Source organism: Neofelis nebulosa, chromosome 9 (assembly GCF_028018385.1).
Source record: "Neofelis nebulosa isolate mNeoNeb1 chromosome 9, mNeoNeb1.pri, whole genome shotgun sequence".
Taxonomy (NCBI): Eukaryota; Metazoa; Chordata; class Mammalia; order Carnivora; family Felidae; genus Neofelis; species Neofelis nebulosa.
Genome location: NC_080790.1, coordinates 129,097,042 through 129,115,979, shown reverse-complemented (window position 1 = coordinate 129,115,979; position 18,938 = coordinate 129,097,042). Strand labels below are relative to the sequence as shown.

Here is an 18,938-nt window from a genome sequence, read left to right as displayed (position 1 = left end):
ATGTCATAAAAAGGACAACATATTTTGCATTTTGTATACAAACCAAAGAAATTCAAGTGTACCTATTAAATCACAGAGAACTTTCATTCTGCTGGGGGGGGGGGGTGGAGAAGAAGAGCTAACCATATGTCATAGGTCTCAAGACACTCTTAAATCTACAACTCTAGTCAGGACTGTGGCCTAAAGTAGAGCAGGATGTCAGTGTTTCCGTTCCAGAGTTCTACAAACAGACTATTTCTAGGAAAATATAGAACATAAATCATAAACAGCCTATTTTTAATCAAAGACGCCAAACCACAGGGTAATAGTTAAGAGGGGTGGTCAGCAACCTTTTTCTGTAGAGAACCAAATTTCTAGGCTTTGCAAGTCATGTGATCTGTTCCAACAACTCAACTCAGCCGTAGTAGTGGGCAAGCAGCCAGAGGTAATACATTAACAATGGGTACAGTTGCTGCTGTGGACTAAATGTTTGTGATCCCCTGTTCCTATGTTGAAGCCCTACCCCCAGTGAGATGGTATCAGGAGGAAGAGCCTCTGGGAGGTGATTAGGTTTAGGTAAGATCAGGAAGGTGGGGTCCTTCATGGGATTAGTGTCCTATAAGAAGAGAGCAGAGATCTAATGTGCTCTCTCTGTCTTGTGAGAACTCGGCTGTCTACAAACCAGGAAGAGGGCTCTTACCAGGAACTGAATCAGCTGGCACCCTGATCTTGCACTGCCCAGCCTCCAGAACTGAGGGAAGTAAGTGCCTCCAGCTTAAGCCACCCAGTCCGTGGTGTTCTGTTAGAGCAGCCTGAGTGGATTCAGGCAGCCGTGTTCCAATAAAATTTTATTTACAAAAGCAGGGAGCAGGCCAGATTTAGCTCACAGTTGCAGCTTAAGGACCCCTGGTTAAGAATTCAGACAGGGTGGGGAGAGTCCTAGATGCCCCCTCAATCCCACCACTTTCTGGGCACGGGAGCTCCGTAGGGTGGTCACTTTATTCTTTAAGCCTCCGTTTCCTCCATTCTGAAATGAGGATGAGAGTTAAATAACCAGAGGGGTGCTGGGAAGATCAGACACGATGCTGTGGACAGAGTTGATGCAGCACTCTGCACAAGGCCCAGCACTGGCTGAGACCTCAACACGCGTTAGACACCATTCTTTACACATCAGTCATGTTAACTCTCAGCACCAGCTTCAGAACTAAACCGTAACATGAGAAGGAAACAACTAAAGTTAAACTTATGCCAAATTTCCTCAGAAAATTTCACGGCCACAAATATTTCAGGACAGAAGCAGGACTTGGGTCTGCCATTTAAGAATTCTGGGCTCACAGTATGTTTCACATAGGACAATCTGTACAGAATCTGGATGAACGAGAAAAATGGCTTTTCATTTGGAAGAACTGCTTCCATGAAGAAACTGTCACCAACTTTCAAGCACAGACATATCAAAGAAGCAAGACAGAGTAAATATTAGACCACCAATGCCAAAAACGTGGCATGCCCACTGCCACTTGGCAGTCCTGTGCCACGGCAGACAGAACCAATCGATCACAGTCCTTTCTCAAGAAACCCAGATGAAGCTTCAGATAGCTTTTCAACACAGCTTCTGGGCAATTACAGAACCTGTTCACTATCCCTGCTCTAGAAAGTCCTGGTAAACTGTGGGCTTCTGACCATCATTTTTTAATTTATCAAGCTTTTTTCATTGATGCTGGTTGCTTGCTGGGGTTAAGAATCAAAGTGAGGTAACCACAAACCTCAAGAGTAGATCTTAAGAAAAAATACAAGAATGCTGGACCAGGAAGAATTAAGAAACCATAGTTGTAGTCCTGTTTCTTTCACGCTACGTATTATCGGACAAGTTACCTTAACTTCTCTGTTCCTGCTTCTTCATTAAGCAAAGGTAATTTATAACAAGGTCACTGTGGCTCTAATACAGTCGATCCTCATCATTCCCAGATCCTGTGTTTGCAAATGTACCCACTCACTAAAATTTATTTGTAAGCCCCAAATCAATACTTGTGGTACTTTTATAGTCATCTGCGGACACATGCAAAGCGAGGAGAAAATTGAACCACCCAATGCGCACATTCCCAACCGAGGTCAAACACAGAGACACTCTGTCTTCTCGTTTCAGCTCTTTCACTATAAACAGGGTCTTTTTCTGTGGCCTATTTCATGCCATGTTTTTTACATTTCGGTTCATTTTGTTGTTTTTTTTTGACATTAAAAAATTTTTTTAACATTTATTCATCTTTTTGATAGAGACAGAGCGTGAGTGGGGGAGGAGCAGAGACAGAGGGAGACACAGAATCCAAAGCAGGCTCCAGGCTCTGAGCTGACAGCACAGAGCCCGAGGCAGGGCTCGAACTCACGGACCGAGAGATCATGACCTAAGCTATAGTCGGACGCCCAACAGACTGAGCCACCCAGGTGTCCCAATTTTTTTGACGTTTAAGATGGCCCCCAAGGGGTGCCTGGGTGGCTCAGTCAGTTGAGCGACCGACTTCGGCTCAGGTCATGATCTCACGGTTTGTGAGTTCGAGCCCTACCTCAGGCTCTGTGCTGACAGCTCAGAGCCTGGAGCCTGCTTCGGATTCTGTGTCTCCCTTTCTCTCTGCCCCTCCCCCACTCATGCTCTGTCTCTCTCTGCCTCTGAAATAAATAAACCTAAAAAATTAAAAAAAAAATAAATTAAAAAAAAAAAAAAAGATGGCCCAAACACATTGCTGAAGTGCCGTCTATCGTTCCTAAGAGCGAGAACGCAATGATGTGCCTTACGGAGAAATTACACGTCGAGATAAACTTTGTTCAGGCATGTGTTATAGTGCTTTGACCGTGAGTTTGATGATAATGAATCAGTAACATATATTAAATAAGGTGTCTTTAAACAGAAACACACCAAGAACAAACTTATGTACTGATTTATGTATTAATTAGTTGATGAACATGTTGAGGCCAGAGGCTCACAGGAACCTTACTCTGTATTTCCTGTGGGAACCATGGTTCAGCATTTGCTTATTCAGGATTCACAGGGACTTTATGGAATATTACCACAAATGATGAATATTGCTTATATTTCTCTACTGGATATTATGAATTTTAATGCCATCAAGAAAGAGGTGGCGTAAAAATACCACGTGCCCACGTATAGCAACTCTTCCAACGAATCCTAAAGGTTTCAGTTAGAAAACCGCACATAAGACAGTACAACACAACATTTCTAGGGAAACACATTCTTCTTTAGCTGAGGTCAGATCAGACCTCTTACTTTGCTCTCCCTCATGAGACCTCCATAAAGAATACACTGGATGGCTCCTTTCCTCACTGCCCCTGTGAAAGGACCCCCCTGTGGCTTGGAGACAACCCTCCTGACACCAGCAAGTTTAAACGTGGTACCTGCAAGCAGTCGAGGGATGTGCTGACCACCCGGGGGGACTTGGACTGGCAAGCTAGCTCAAACGGAAGGAAATACTTGTCAGCTTCGATGAAGTTTGCCTTCGGGGGTGCAGCAGCGCCACGCCTAGGGAAGAAGCAGGAGAGGGCGGAGAGGGGAAATGGAAAAAAGTCTGCTTTTCTACACCTCACTCTAACTGCCCATCCCACTTGTAATCACTTGACTGGAAGTGCCTGCAAACTGCCTCTGCGGGGCCAGACAACTGAAAACCAAAACACATGCATTAGGACAAAAGACCATAGGGCCACATGCAGAGAGCAAGGTCTCTGACTGGTAGGCTATGTCGACAGCATCCTGGACTGAATCCCGGCATCAGCTACATCGGGGCTGTAGTTTTGAAACGCGACGAACTGGCTTCTTGACCATGAAGACGAGGCACAGCCACTTTCGGGACAAGCTGTCCTCCTGCCTAAAGAAGCCGGACGCAGAGGGCAAGCAAGGGCTTTGCCTCGTCTGTCAAGAAAAGGGACAGCAGCTTTAACCTGATCTTCCTTACCCTTTCCTGCAAATATGCAGTTACCGAGTCGGTAACCTGCTAACCTAGCATCTGTTCAAACACACACAGAGTCGGGCCCTGTGCCCGGCACTGTGCTAGGAGAGCATGCGCTGTCCATAATACAATATGAGAAAACACGCACAGAGAGGGGTTCCCGTGGCCACTACCTACTCCCTTAATACTGTATTTCAGCCAGGAGAAGAGCTTACCTCTGCTTTTCTATTTCTGCTTTAATTTCATCTGTGGGGAAAAAAGAAGGGCACGTTAAGAGAATGCAATAATTATGTAAAAGAAAACTTTACTGAAAGATTTGGAAAATATTAAAAAGAATGTTTATCAGAATTTTAAGAATGAAATGCTGATATGAAGTAATAAAAAGTGATTACGGTAACAATAACAATAGCTAACACGTGCACAGCAGCTATGTTGTGCTAGGCATTGCTCTAAGTACTTTACATACTTTTAATTTACTTAACCGTCAAAACAACCCTATAAGGCAGGTAGTATTTATCTCCATCGTATCTACAGCAGGCCTTCTCAACCAAGACACTGCTGACATCTGGGAGCAGCTAATCCATTATGGGGCTGTCCTACGCACTGCAGAACGTTCGCCAGTATCCCTGGCTTCTACCAGTGGGATCAGTAGCAGCCCTCTGCGGTCTGCAACACCAAAAATGTCTCCAGACGTTGCCAACTGTCCTCTGGGGCAAAACTGCCCCAGGTGAGAATCACTGGTTTAGATGAGAAACCAAGGCACAGAAAGGTTAGGTAACTTGCCCCCTGTCAGATATCAGGAACTGGGGAACTAGAGTTGGAATCCAAGCATTCCGGCCCATAGTGCAACGTTCTAGCTATTTCCCTGTCGTGCAAAATGCATGTTAAGGATAGCTACCGCAATAATATGGTAATACTATCAACATTTCAACTGTGCAAAAATACGTATAGGAGATTGGCAACAAATACAACAGAAAGCTGTGTTAGTAGAATGACTATTTTTTATTTTTTTTCCACATTTTCTATAAGCATATATACTTTGTTATTTTTACATAGAAGTTTTTTTTTTTTATTGTGGCAAACACAAATAAAACTTACCATCTTAACCATTTTAAAATACACAGTTCAGTGCATTAAGTACACTCATATTGTTGTGCCAAGGTATATAGAAATTTTTATGAATTTATAAAAAATCTTTACCATGGAGGTTATACAACCTCACAGTTAGGGTTTCAGAAATAAAGCGTCATTGTTCACAAATCACAATCTCGGATAGTCTTATTTCCAGGAGAACAAGGTTTTGTGCCCTTGAGGCAACAGAACGCCCCATCTAAATATGGAGAGAATTCTCCCCCATTCTCTTGGTCAAAAGTATTCCTGCACATTAGACTTCACAGGCTCAACATATTATCAAACCAGGCCACTGAAGTAAGCCTGCTGTGTACTCAGATAATCTCCAAGAGCAGTCTTCTTTATCCAATCTGTTGAGAACCAGTGGTCTGGATACAGCATTAGTTATCCCAGCAACACAGCTCTGGAAATTACAGATTTCCTTTTCTTGGACAACTATTGTCCTAGACTGAACTAGGAAGTGAAAACTCAACAACCAGATTCACTAGAGGTGGCAATTTCTAACCCTGAAGCAATCTTCCAATGTCTTCTTACTGCACACATCAGACAATGGGGGAGAAACACCCAGATGATCGTTAGCAAGCATTTTGCTCACGGACCATCGGGGCTGTGACACACAGGGTCTGTTACAGAGAGCTCTGTGGCATTCCCTTTTGGGACAAGAATCCACTAAGGACGTAGCTGTGGCTTCCTCTAGTGGAGGCCTCCGGGCTGTGGGAGTGGCTCAGGAGACCCATCCAGCCCAGGACACTGGTAGCCAAGCTTTCAGCTGGGAGAAATCTGTGCCCATAACGTCAAGGCTTTCTTGGTCCTTGGTGTCACCGTGTGACATGCCAGAGGCACACCGCTCCTCAAACTCAAACGTAAGGTCTCCTTCTGTTCGTGGTTACCTTGTTAGCGTCTAGATGTTAAATATATCTGAAGCAATTAAGCCTTCACTAGAGTCTGGGCTGGCCTCTGAGCTCCAAAATCATCTGTTTTGGAATGTCACCGGTGCCAACTCACTAATGGATGAGGCAATCACCAGGAATGCCAGCTACTCAGTCACTGAGGCATCAAGGGTAATAAACTCAAGGGCAACACTCAAAGGCCTACGGAGGCCAGGCAGTGGACATCAAGGAGAGGCACGGGTGGGTTTAAGACATCAGGGGAAGGGGGGACCCCTCCACATCCCACAGGGCCTCAGTCCCAGCGGAGCCCAGAGGTGCCAGCTGTTTTGATTTTTCCAGAGGTCAAAACCCAGATTTTAAGTGAAAGTTTGACCGTAATCCAAAGCAACCTCAATTATTTTTAAAAGTATTATGCTCAAAAAAAACTAGTTTGCAACCTTTGCTTTACCGATCAGGAAAAATCGAGAAAAATGTACTTCACTGGCTGCAGAGAAGTTAACAACTGCTGGGGACAAAAGTGGCTTTTAAGGACTATGGCCAGCACTATGAAGACAAAACATCCAAGTTTTACACCAGCTAAAATGCTTCTCAGCCAAAAGGCATGTAAGGAGCCTGAGGACCAGGGTTCAAGGCCCAACTCCACTAAATTTTACAGATGAAAACACAAGACTCAGAGACATTACAGTCTAGTAAGTGGTAGGGCTGGAACTTGAACCCAGAAAATTAAGGCCCTTGTTCATAACCCTTGGGTACAAGGGTGACTCCCAAATAAGCACCCAGAATTTCTCGGTAAGCTATAAATGCAGAATGTAAATGTTGGCTTTGCTATCACTAACGCAGACTGTGATTACTGCGACCATAGTTCGAAGCACCAGTGTTTGGACCGCTCTGAGCCCCATCCGGCCTCGGGAGGCTGAACCCCGGCTCTGGACTCTCTCGATCTCCTTTCCTGGCTGTGGCAGAGCCACCAAGACGGTACGCCCTGGTTTTCCAAAAGAACTGAACACGGGCCAGAGTGACCTGTGGCAGTGAGTGAAGGGCACAGCCCTCCACAGTGAGCAGGACAGAGGACACTACTGGCGACAGCTATTGCCAAAGGCCAAGACACCAAGGTCACAAATCGTATGTTTGCAGATTTTCTTCAGTTTCTCACTTTATGCTTAAGTATTCCCACAAGAATGAGGAATTGTTGCACTCTCTACACCATTCTTAAAGAAGAAAAATTATGAAAAAAACCTCTTCATTGGGCACAGCTGGGGTCCCGATGATGCTGGAAAGCCCCGGGGGGGGGGGGGGGCAGGGGGAGGCAGCCTGAGCTGACCTACCTATGTTCTGACAGATCAATCTGGTGGCTGTTTTGAGTATAAAGAGGAGGGTGGCCAGGACAGAAGCAGGGACTCCAATCAAGGGGCTACTGTTACTAATCTAGGCGAGCAGTAACAGGGGCCTGGACCAGGATGGAGTCCATGGGGGAAGGTGAAGCATCAGAACCACAGGAACGTGCCACTTCTGTAGGCTGGGAACGGCCGAATAGTAGCAGTTTCATATGGCCTGCCCTAACAGTTGGCTTCTGGATATATCTGGATAATAGGGTATGTTCTTCCCATTAAACAGAGGCAGAAAAAGAAACAGGGGAAAGGTGTGTGGCAGGGGGCCTCACAGATAGCTTGGCACGGCCTGGTGTGGTGGAAGACAGGAAATTCGTTTGAGATTCAGCAAGAACTAGGGTCAAGTCCTCGCATGGACATCTATTAGCTGAACGAGGCCAGCCGGGTTAGTAAGCCTTTCTGACTCTTGACTGCCAACTTTAAAAAATGGGGATGATGAAAAGCAGCCCCCTCTGCCCCATAGACTGTAACCAGGCCTTTGGGTGCAGGTGATTCTCTTGACAAGCCCATGAGAGAGGTATTGTCAGATTAATGGCTAAGGCAGGGTCCGGCCTACAGCAGGTGGTCAACCAAGTGACAGTTCTCTTGCTTTTTTCTTAAAAGAGGAGTCAGAAATCGCGCAAAACCTCTAGTGCTATCAGTGGAACCAAGCAGAGACAAGGGAAAAAAGAAAATGAGGGGCAGGTGCCGATTCGGTCCTCCCCAACACCCAGGAAGCCAAGAGCACTCTTATCCCGTAACTGTTACCCAGGTGAGGAATCCGGGCACATGGCCGAAGTCACCTGTCCACCATCACAGCCACCAAGTGCTACTGCATCATACCCAGGCTGTCTGCTCCAGAGCCAATACTCCAGAAGCCCTCAATGATGAGACAGAGGAGGAGGAAGAGGAGCATGTGGTAGGACACACCTGCTCTGGTTTATTGCTTCACATTTTAACAGGCGTTCCCAGCAGCCAACCGGGCAATTAGCAGCCATAAATGAACAGGCTGGAGAGGAGGAAGACCTGAGTGGGGTGGGGCAGCTTCAGCTGAAAAGCCACACTCTTCCTAGGAAATCCTTTCTGGGCATGGCTGCCATCTACCAACCCCTAGGGTCAGGACCACCACCCCCCCCCCCCCGCCCCCCATTCATCAGTGACTTTGGCACAAGCCTCTACTCCACTCCCAGGCTGAGTCCAAAGACGACCCACATCAACCTCAATGATCCCATCACTGGTCAACTCACCCAGAGACCCCAAAAGTCCCTGCAAATCTTCAACTCTCCCCACACATCCGACCTGCCACACACACCCCTGCCTCCTATGCAAACCAAGGCTGCCCCGACTCGTGCAACTTCTCCTCCAAGGCCCTCTTCCCCCACTCCAAGCCAGCCTGGGGAGGCTGGTCACACTCTGAATCTTGTCCCTATATGGAATAGTGGGCTTCCAGCTCCTTCCTGACCCATGCCCTCAGTCTTCTCTCCTTCCAGCTGACCAGCAGGGCCCTTCTTTGGCCTGTCAGATCTTGACAAGGCCAGCATTAGCTTTCCCCTTCCTTCAGTTCCCAGGATGGGTCCCATTAGCAGGACTGCTATCAGAATGGTAGGTGATCGACAGTCATGACTCTCTCTGACCCTCAGTCTTTAACTTCGGGCAACCATCTCCTTCTGACCTAGCAACCAGACCTCTGACAGTGGGGCAAGTTGGTAGGGCTAGAGAGTCATAAACGGAGCCCTAAATAATACCGGGTGAGCCCATCGCCTCTACCCTCCCTAAACTACTGCTCCTTTCTCCGCTCTTCTCAAACACCCCACCTCCCCTCCTAACTAACCACCAACCAGTCCTCCTCTTTCCTCATTACCCATGAAGTGGCCTCCTATTTCATACGGAGATTAGAAGCCGCCACAAGGAGACTGACTCAGCTTCCGTTAGAGAACCTAACTGGTTCTGTACCCAGAATTTCACTCTTTCCTGCCAGAAGACAGTGTCCAATCCCTCCACCTCTATAATCTCCCATCCCTACCTGCCTCTGCATGCTCTCCGTTCTGCCTGGAATCTGATCACTTCTCACGGTGCTGGGCCACCACCACTGCCATCCACGCTGCTCCAGCTCCCACCCTGTCCTCCCACAGCAGCCAGAGGGATTCCCTTAAAATGTAAATGAGATCACATTTGCTCAAAACAGATTATCCATAACCCTTACGATGGAAATCAGATTACATCTGCTCCTTTGCTCAAAACTTTCCACTGGCTTCGCATCTCACCCTGAGTAAAATCCAAAATCTTGACCTTGGCCTCCAAGCCTCTGTAAGATCTGGCCCCCTGCCATCCCTCTGATCTCACCTTCTAGACACTCTGCTGCCCCCACCCCCAGCCTGCTCGTTCCAGTTTGAGGGACTTTGCAATCACTATTCCTGCTGCCTTGGAATGCCCTCCCTCCCCCAGATATCCGCAGGGCTCACTCCCTCACTTCCTTCAGTTCCCCCTTCCAATGTCACCTTCCCTCACCACCCAAACTGCCACCTCTGCCCCTCCTTGTCATTCTCTATTTCCTCACCTGCTTCACTTTTCCACTTCACCCTGGTTTACTTTTCTCATCTTGCTTCACAGTACTTCCCGCCCTTGACGTATTATTTATCAGCTCATTTGTTTTCTGTCTTCCCCAGGAGAATATAAAGTATGATGACTGAGACTTTTGTCTCTTCTGGTCACTGCTGAATTCCCAGCACCTAGGAATTCCTAGGCAGAGAGGAGGCACTCGATATTTGTTGAATGAAGAAACTGTCCTTCCTCTATCCTGCATTATTTAACCTCTCACTCAGCTGGACCCTTCCCAAGTTTAAACCTTTAAATAAAGAAAAGATAAGACAAAAAAACCTTCCGGGATCCACACCTCCCTCCTCCCCTTCACACCAGAGCCAAATTTGGGGAAAGAGCTGCCCATGCTCACTGCCTATTTCCTCACCTCCTACCCACGCCCCAGCCCACTCCAGTCTGGCTTTCACCTTCACCGACCGTACCACCAAAGCAGCCCAAACTAAGGTCACCAATGACCCACATGTTTCTTGATCTGATGGGCATTTTGCCACACTCTCCATCTAACCCGACCTCCCTGCAGCGTTTGACCTTACCGACCTCACCCTCCTTGAAATGTTCTCTGCTTCTATCTTCCTAGGCACACATTCTCATCTGCCCTCCGCTTCGGCCCCAACTCCTCTCTATGGCCTTTGCAGGCTGCCTCCTCTGCCCAGCCAGGCAGGGGTTCCCGAGGCCCAGGCAGACCTCTGGCTCTCGTTCTCTGTACACTCTCTCCCTAGGCCACCTCACTCTCACCGACACCTTCGGTTCCCACCTAGGCTCTCCTGACTCCCAAATCATGACTTCGGCCCCGGTCTGTCTCAGGAGCAACAGGCTCATACGTCCACCTGCTGCCTGGATGCTCGAAGGCAGGTGAGCCTCAACACATCAAGTCCCAACTCAGATCAACCTGCTACCCCCACACTCCCACCTTATGGAACGGCACCACCATCCATTCAGTCGGGTGAGTCAGAAACTTAACAGCCAGCCTCTTCCTTATCCAATGTTCTCATTCACCTTCTGGACAAGTGGGGAATACACTCGCTTTGCTTGGCTTCTGCCCTCACCACTGAGGCCAGGAACCAACATCTCTCACCCGCGTGACGGGAACTGCCTCCTCACTGTCCCTGAGCAATCCCTCTGGTCCTCCTCTAAAATGTTCTGAACACAACAGTCCAAGTCCAAGTGATCTTTCCAAAACACAAACCTGGTCATCATGGCACCTTCTCCCCCGTTTACTACTCTTCAGTGTTGTCTCACTGCTTTTGCTTGGAAAATCAGACTCCTCACCATGAAAACCTTGCGGTCCTGCATGGTAGGGCCCTGGCCACCCCTCCCACCTTATTCTCACACACTCTCCCCTTTCATTTACCATGCTCCCACCACACAGTGGCCTCTTTCAGTTTCTCTCTCTCTTTTTTTCAATTAAACGATCACATTTTTTTTTTTCTATTTTGAGATAACTGTCGATCGACTTTTTAGTTTAACAGTTGTACTCCTCCCTGCCACGGGACCTTTGTACAGACTATTCCCACATCCTGCCAAAACACCTGTCACCCTAACCTATTTAATTTTTTTTAAGCTTTTATCTTTAAGGAATCTCCACACCCAACATGGGGCTCAAACTCACATTCCCAAGATCAAGAGCCAGGCAGGTGCCCCGCCCGCCTACTTAATTCTTATTTATCATTCAAACTCAAGACTTCCTCAGGGAAATTTTCCCTCACAACTTTGCTCACTCCCCTGCAGGACCAGGTTTCTCTCCTTCATAGGACTTTTTAGGTTAACTTTTTTTTTTTTTTTTTTTTTTAACGTTGATTCAGAGGATGTGAGCATTTGAATACTGCACTTCTTCCCCATTAACTGCAAACTCCATGAGAAGAGGGTCCTTGTTTGCTTCCCCTGCATCGTGACACCAAATGTGACACCCAAATAAATATCTTCTCAGTGAATGTCACCCTTGTTTAGTCAACAGACAAAAGGACCATATAAAGAGCAAAATATGCACTAACCGCTCCCTGGGCCTGAGGAAAAATTTAAGAATTTAATGGCACAAGAAGGCTGTTCTCCCCACAAATCTATAAAACTTAACAAAATACCTTTAATTAAAAAAAAAAAAAAAAAAGCAGCAAATGACTTATTTACAACCAAGACAGTAAACTGAAAGAAGCTCCTTTAGGAAGACTCCAGGAATGAGTCAAGGTTTTCTAAGATAACCTTGCTGGAAAGAAAGCCAAGTATTTTCCTGGCAGGCCCCCTAAGCCTGGTGAAATTGGTGAGGACTAAATACAGTTCTGAGCTATTTATATAGGAAACTCCATGTACTTGCTGATTAAGTACACATTTTCACAAGTCTGCTCTTTTCCATAAAGAATAGTCTTACTGTTTTCCCCAGCACTGCTTACAGACTCTCCCCTGAGATTTACACGTACAGGACAGAGCTCTAAATTCATCCAACGGGCTTGCTTCACCGGCATCGAACCAACTAACACGGGAGGCAGAAAAGAGCAAGCATTCCGTTTCTTCTCCTTTAAATATGGTTAACACCAGAGCCTCTGAATTTTAACAGGTTATCTGTTAGGCACCAGACTTTACTACACTGGGTCACTTAACCTTCACAATAACCCCGGGACAAAGGTATTATCACCTTTAGCATTTCAGGAAACTAAGGCTCAAAGAAGCTAAATTATCAACCCAGCATCACAGAACTAATCAAGAAGCAAAGTTTCCAACTCAGCTCTCAGTGAATTTTCTGCTAATCCAATAAACAAACAATTTTCAGTAATCAAAATCCAACTTTTAGATGCTGCTTCTAGGCAGGTGACCGCTTCCTGAAGAATCATCATAAAGCTTTTCAACAAAAACTAATCTGTCAGGGTCCTGAGTCCTGGTATTTCTCAAAACATTAATCTGCACCACGTGCAAACAAAATGTCTCATCCAAACACCAGAGTTTGCCAAAATTAAAGGGTTTATTTTGCATTTCACCAGGAAGCCTTACTTTATTTGCTATGACAATTTAGAGATGGTTTTCATATTTTTCAAATTTTGCACTTAGGTTCTTCCTAGTGGTGAGAACAGTTATTTTGAACACATCAAAATTAGAATAACAACAACATCATATGGAGGACAAAGCAGTTCACTTTATCATATGGACGTGTAAATGTTGAATTCTTTTTTTGCACATTAATATACAATTAAGATTTATGAGCAGACTCCCTTAACTGGCTTCTTCCCAAGGACATTTAAACCCGTTCGAGTTTTTTCTATTTTATTTTTTTTTTTTTTTTTTTTTTTTCAATGTTTTTTAATTATTTTTGGGACAGAGAGAGACAGAGCATGAACGGGGGAGGGGCAGAGAGAGAGGGAGACACAGAATCGGAAACAGGCTCCAGGCTCCGAGCCGTCGGCCCAGAGCCCGACGCGGGGCTCGAACTCACGGACCGCGAGATCGTGACCTGGCCGAAGTCGGACGCTTAACCGACTGCGCCACCCAGGCGCCCCAGAGTTTTTTCTATTTTAAAATAATAAGGAGAAAAACCCTCCCAGGATCCACATCTCCTGCCTCTCCTTCACGCCACAGCCAAACTTTGGAAAACAGTTGTCTGTGCTCGCTATTTCCTCACCTCCCACTCATGCTTCGCCCATTCCATTCTGGTTTTCTCCTTCAATGTGCCACCAGAACAGCTCAGGCTAAGATCACCAATGACCCGCACGCCTCTCAGTCCCATATATCAAGCGGAGTGGCAGATCTCTGTATGTGAGGCCAGGGCACGCGTGTTCCGTATGTGTCCCGCCTGGCTGTGCAGATGTGGCAAGACTCTCTCTGGGCCTCGGTTTCCCTTTGCCTGCGGTACCCAAAGACGGACACCAGCTACATGTTACACCTCCAGAATTCATCAAAGGCACTTTACCGCTGATGAAGAGAGAGGTCATAAATCAGAAAGCTTCACCACTCAAGCGAAGCTTATGGGCCATCGGCTCTTTACCCTCATTTCTTTCTTCCCCTTAGTTCCTAAACTAAAGTGAACCGAAGATACATGCAGCAAAAAGCTGCAGGGGAACAAAGCTGTCATCATTGTGACGACAGGCTTTCAAATATATCAAAATTCAACTATAGAAAATATGGTCTCTCTACTTAGCAAATGCTTTTACTTAATGAAACTGCAGTGCAATTATCGCGTAAAGACTCCACTGAGTATTTTACATACAATAACTCTCCTACGGAGAAGCAGCGCAAGCGTGACAGTAACGCTTAAGGTCCTGGGCTCTGGAGCCAGCCTGCCAGTGTTCCATCCTGGCTCCACTGCTTCCTGGTTGACGTATGCTGGCCAACTTCTCTGGGCCTCAATGAGGATAATAACAGTTAAGAAGTAAACTGCCGCAGAGCACATGGCATGGTGCCTGGAACACAGAAATGCTTAGTACATGGTAGAGACCAATAGTTATTACATAACATGTGATTTTAAGACGTTACTCAATTGGGTGACAATGATGCGTCAGGGTAGCGTCATCATAGTAATAAATGTTCCACTCTGGTGAGGCATGTCGCTAACGGGAGAGGCAGCGCATGTGTGGGGGCAGGGAGATGAGAATTCTCTGTACCTTCTGTGCAACTTTGCTGTGGACCTAAAACTGCTCTAAAAAAAAGTCTATTTAAAAAAAGAAATCACTCTATCACATACGAAAGCCATACAGATATGTTTGTTATTCTTTTTATGTTTTCTTGATAATGACTAAGAATGACACCAAGTAATTACGGAGCACTCAGCTCTTAGCACTCTGTGTGGATTAAGTTACGAAGTAAGATAATGCATCTCTTATCATATATAGATGAGAAGAGTACTATTAGAACTCAGTTAACGTTTTCCAGATTTCCAGGCAAATTTTTCCATACTCAATTTAAAAACACCCAGATTATCCTGTCAAGTCTCCAAACTCTAGAATTTATAATTTATAACTCAGTAATGTAAAGAGAGATCATGACAGAAAATGGCCCTTAAGACACTTATGAAAGGGAGGTTTAGGAATGTATGTGTGTACCCCAACAAGAAGGCTGAAGGGTTCAAGATTATTAATACACATCAGAGCTTCGTTAACAAGGTAAAGACCAACAAAATCCTTGGGGTGATGAATACTCTTACAGGCTATTTTGATACTCCAGATAGAGGCTGGCGGGACAAAATCCCCTAATTGGGTAGTCTATACCTACCCATGCATTTGGCATTTAGTGCAGATAAATCACTGAGATTACTCCAAACCTGTTCCATCCTGATCATCACTGCTGTTACAAGGGACAACCCCTGTCTTCATTGAGCTTTAGCAAGTTAACACTGCGATAGACACAGCCTCCTGGTCGTGTAATTACATTCTTATTTACTGCAGCAACAAACCAAATAGAGCAATAAGTCATTCCTGAACGAGGAACCAATGCAGGTTAAGAACATCAGGCTAGAGCCCTCAGTGTCTGTGGTCTGTTACAGCTTAAGCTAATAATAAAAAACAAGAGGGGCGCCTGGGTGGCTCAGTCAGTTGAGCGTCCGACTTCGGCTCAGGTCATGCTCTCGCGGTTTGTGGGTTCGAGCCCCGCGTCAGGCTCTGTGCTGACAACTCAGAGCCTGGAGCCTGCTGCGGATTCTGTGTCTCCCTCTCTCTCTCTGCCCCTTCCCCGCTCATGCTCTCTGTCTCTCAAAGATGTATAAATGTTAAAAAAAAAAAAAAAAAACCAACCAAGAGCAAAACCAAGAGCATCCACTATGTGCCAAGTTCTTTGCACATGTCAACTAACTTCATCCTTACAATAACCCAATGAAGAAGGTATAATACCTGTCCAAGATCACAAAGATAAGAAGCGGAAGGCAAGCGACTTGGACCCCGGCAGTCTTGAGTCCAGAGAACACACTCCTAACCTCCCTACTATGCAGGCCCTGCAGCCCTGATCCCCTCCCCCAATGCACTACAACAGACGAATCCTATCACAGCTGCTTCCTGTAAGTGCGCTCCATCATCTAAGCACTTCAACTTTGGGTGGTCATTTACAGTTCCTCTTATCAACATTAACGATAATCTATACGTGGTAATCTCCAAAACGCTGGCCACGTTACAAAACTTCTTATACACAAGCTCACACACAGGCTTGTTTCTGAGCACAAGACTGTGCCTGGAGATGCAGAGTGAAGTATCAATCACCATGTACTTTGCTATAGGTTTTCTACTGTTTACAAATAAAAGCAGTCATTTCTATTCAACAGCAATGACACAATTACTCTCTTAAAAAAATGGCGACTTTGACTCAACACTGTGCACAGGTTCCCTTATAATAGTTCCTATGACCCAATTTGATGACAATGATGAGCCACCATGTCCATTTGTTTGCTATTCATTTAACCTATGGTCAAATTACTTCTTATATGAGCTATTTCTTACAATCCACTACTAAAACATTGAACGTGCATTCCACAACTTCTGAATAAAGATATGATCCAAAAACATCTAAAAAAGCTCTCAATGTTATGACCCTTTATGACCCATAATACAATTTTAGAAGTAGGTTGCAAAATTGTGATAAACAACTTGGTGAAAATGAGGAATGAAAAATTTTCTGCCAAATAGTTATCTTTAAATTTCTGCGACAATACTCTTAAAGTAATATTGACAGGATAGACTCCAGGCAGATTTCAAAATGGAGTTCTAGCTATTGGGCTTTTGCCTAACAAACTGCTTTGAGGTGTTTATCCTGCATTCCTGATAAAACAATATCCAACAGTTAGCCTTGGTTTTCTGAATAGAAAAGCTTTACAAATCTAAATCTCAGTAAATTCCTCCAATTGATCCTGGATTTCACAGGACTAGTATCTGTTTCCAGATTATCTAAGCAACTACAACCTCTCAATCAATAGTTCCTGACCCCCGAGGGAGTCTCAGACCCTTCCGAGAATCAGATAAAGCCAAAGACCTTCTCCTCGACAAGTGCAAAGTTCACAAGCTCGTTCCTAGGCCCCAAGAGAAGAATCTCGGCTCTGTCCCTTACACCAAACGTAGCGAGAAAAGTGACGGCAACTACAAACTCCCTAACAGAAAATCAAATTTTCCATTTACTCAATTTGTTAGGGCAAAACCAGGTCTTTTTACAGATGTCAAACCAAAGGCGCTGGGGTCGTGAATTAGCTTGAAGCTAGCGCTGGCCAAATGTATTGATCCTCAACACCCAGAACTCTTCTCCTGAAACTCCACATGGTGGATACTTCTTGCCTTTCGGTACTCAGCTCAAATGTCACCTAATCAGAAAGGATTACTTTCTTGACACCCTATCAAAACCAGTCCGCAGGCCCCCCCCCCTTTTTTTTTTTTTTATCATATCTTGCTCTTTTACTTTCACAAAAGTATTTATCAGTACTCAAAAATGTCTCAGTAATTTTAGTTTCCCCTTTTAGAGTATAAGCCCCACAAAGGCAAGTATCTTGTCTGTCTTGTAGTGCCCATCACAGCACCTAGTAGACAGTGGCCACTTGGTAAATATTTCAACGATTAAAAGACAGGATGTCGATGCTGTAATCAACTACCAAGGTTTTAACTCGCTATGAGTGAGAGTCCTCTCCCTCTTTGCATAATCCGTGGGTCCATTCAATCAGCACCTACTATGTGCCAGGCAGAGCTGCAGACGCAGGGAATCCAGCAGTGAATAAAACAGACGAGCCTTTTTGCCCTCAAAGAACATCTATTTCAGTGGACTGCCCGCAACGAGCGGATCTCTTGCACCTACCTAAGAGGTGCAGGACATGACGGAGTTATGGGAGATCCCCAAATGAAAGGGAAAACATTCTCCAATCCAGGACTTCCAAAACAAATGTCAGGGGTTTCCCTAAGGCAGGTGAGCAAAGCACTTGCTCTGCTCACATGGGGGAACCCTAACCAGCAGAACGCAGGTAAAGAGAAAACTTGGGGCAAGGACTACCGCTCCTGAGGTTGGTGAGGGGAGGAACCAGGAAACAGGACGGCAAGGAGTCGTGGCAAGAGCCCGGGGCTGGGAGGCTGGATTAGCTAGCGCTGGCTGTCACTAACTTGCTAGGTGACCTTGGGCCAGTCCCGAGCTGCCTGGACATCAGTTTCCCCGGGCTATAATAAGGGGGTCGGCAGGGTGGGATTCGAGGTCGGGGGAGGTGGAAACCAGGAGGCCGGGCGGGGTAACGGCCGGCGTGGGGAGGCCGGCGCGGGGCCGGGCCGGGGCGGCTCACCCACCGAGCGCCACCTGGCAGGCCCTGCGCAGCTGGGAGTGCTGGGGCCGCTTCACCTCCTTGTCGGCTAGGATCTTCTCCAGGGCCCGAGACACGAACATGCTCTTGGTCTGGCTCTCCTGCATGGCCCCGGCCCGGCGGGGGCTGGCAGCCCCGCGGGCGGGCGGTGCGCACAAGCGGGCGAGCGACGCTGCGGGCCCGGCGTCCCGGCCACCACCGGCCGCGTTCGTCCGCGCCGCCCCGTCAGGAAGCGACGCCGCGGCCCCACGGCGCCGCCATGTTGGAGCGCGTCACGTGACCACGTGACTGGCGGGGCCGCTACGGCCGCCGAGCGTCCGTCGACCCCGTGACCCCGGCGGGGCGGGGCCTGCGGCTGGGGGCGGGGCCCGGCGGGTGAGGAGGGGAGGGGCGAGGGTGGAGGAAGGAAGAAAAAAAGGTGGGGGAGGAGAATGGGAGTGGGTGAAAGGCCAGAGGGCCCGGGAGGGACAAAGGAGAAAGGTGAAAAGGAGGACAGGTAGGGGGTCGATTGGAGGTGAAGGGGTGAGGGGAGAGAGGAGGTAGGAAGAGGAGAGTTCAGGGGAAAAGAGATGAGAAGGAGAGAAGATAAGGGCAGGTGAGAGAGGAAAGGAAGGGGTGGAGGGAAACGGGAGGTGAAAGGAAGGCAGAGAGAGGGAAGGGGGATTCATGGACACTCTCCAGACACAGGATTTCTCCATGCCTGTTGGCGAGACACACCCCTTGCACCCAACTTTACCGTCACTGCACTGCGTGCCTGGCCGTCCAGTTCAGTGAGCTGTGTGACCAGTGC

The 18,938-nt window shown here is 46.8% G+C and overlaps 1 protein-coding gene across 2 annotated transcripts in view; it reads right to left on the bottom strand.

The window, feature by feature from the left end:
• Window positions 1-18,434, bottom strand: part of ARFGEF2 (ADP ribosylation factor guanine nucleotide exchange factor 2) — a 104,118-nt gene extending 85,684 nt beyond the window's left edge. For both annotated transcript variants that reach the window (XM_058685888.1, XM_058685889.1), the window contains exons 1-3: window positions 18,135-18,434; window positions 4,148-4,178; window positions 3,385-3,508 (exon numbers count right to left, since the gene is read on the bottom strand). In XM_058685888.1, coding sequence (XP_058541871.1) covers window positions 3,385-3,508; window positions 4,148-4,178; window positions 18,135-18,255 — 276 coding nt within the window. In that variant the 5' untranslated portion in view covers window positions 18,256-18,434. The remainder of the gene's footprint in view (window positions 1-3,384; window positions 3,509-4,147; window positions 4,179-18,134) is intronic.
• Window positions 18,435-18,938: the final 504 nt, after the last annotated feature.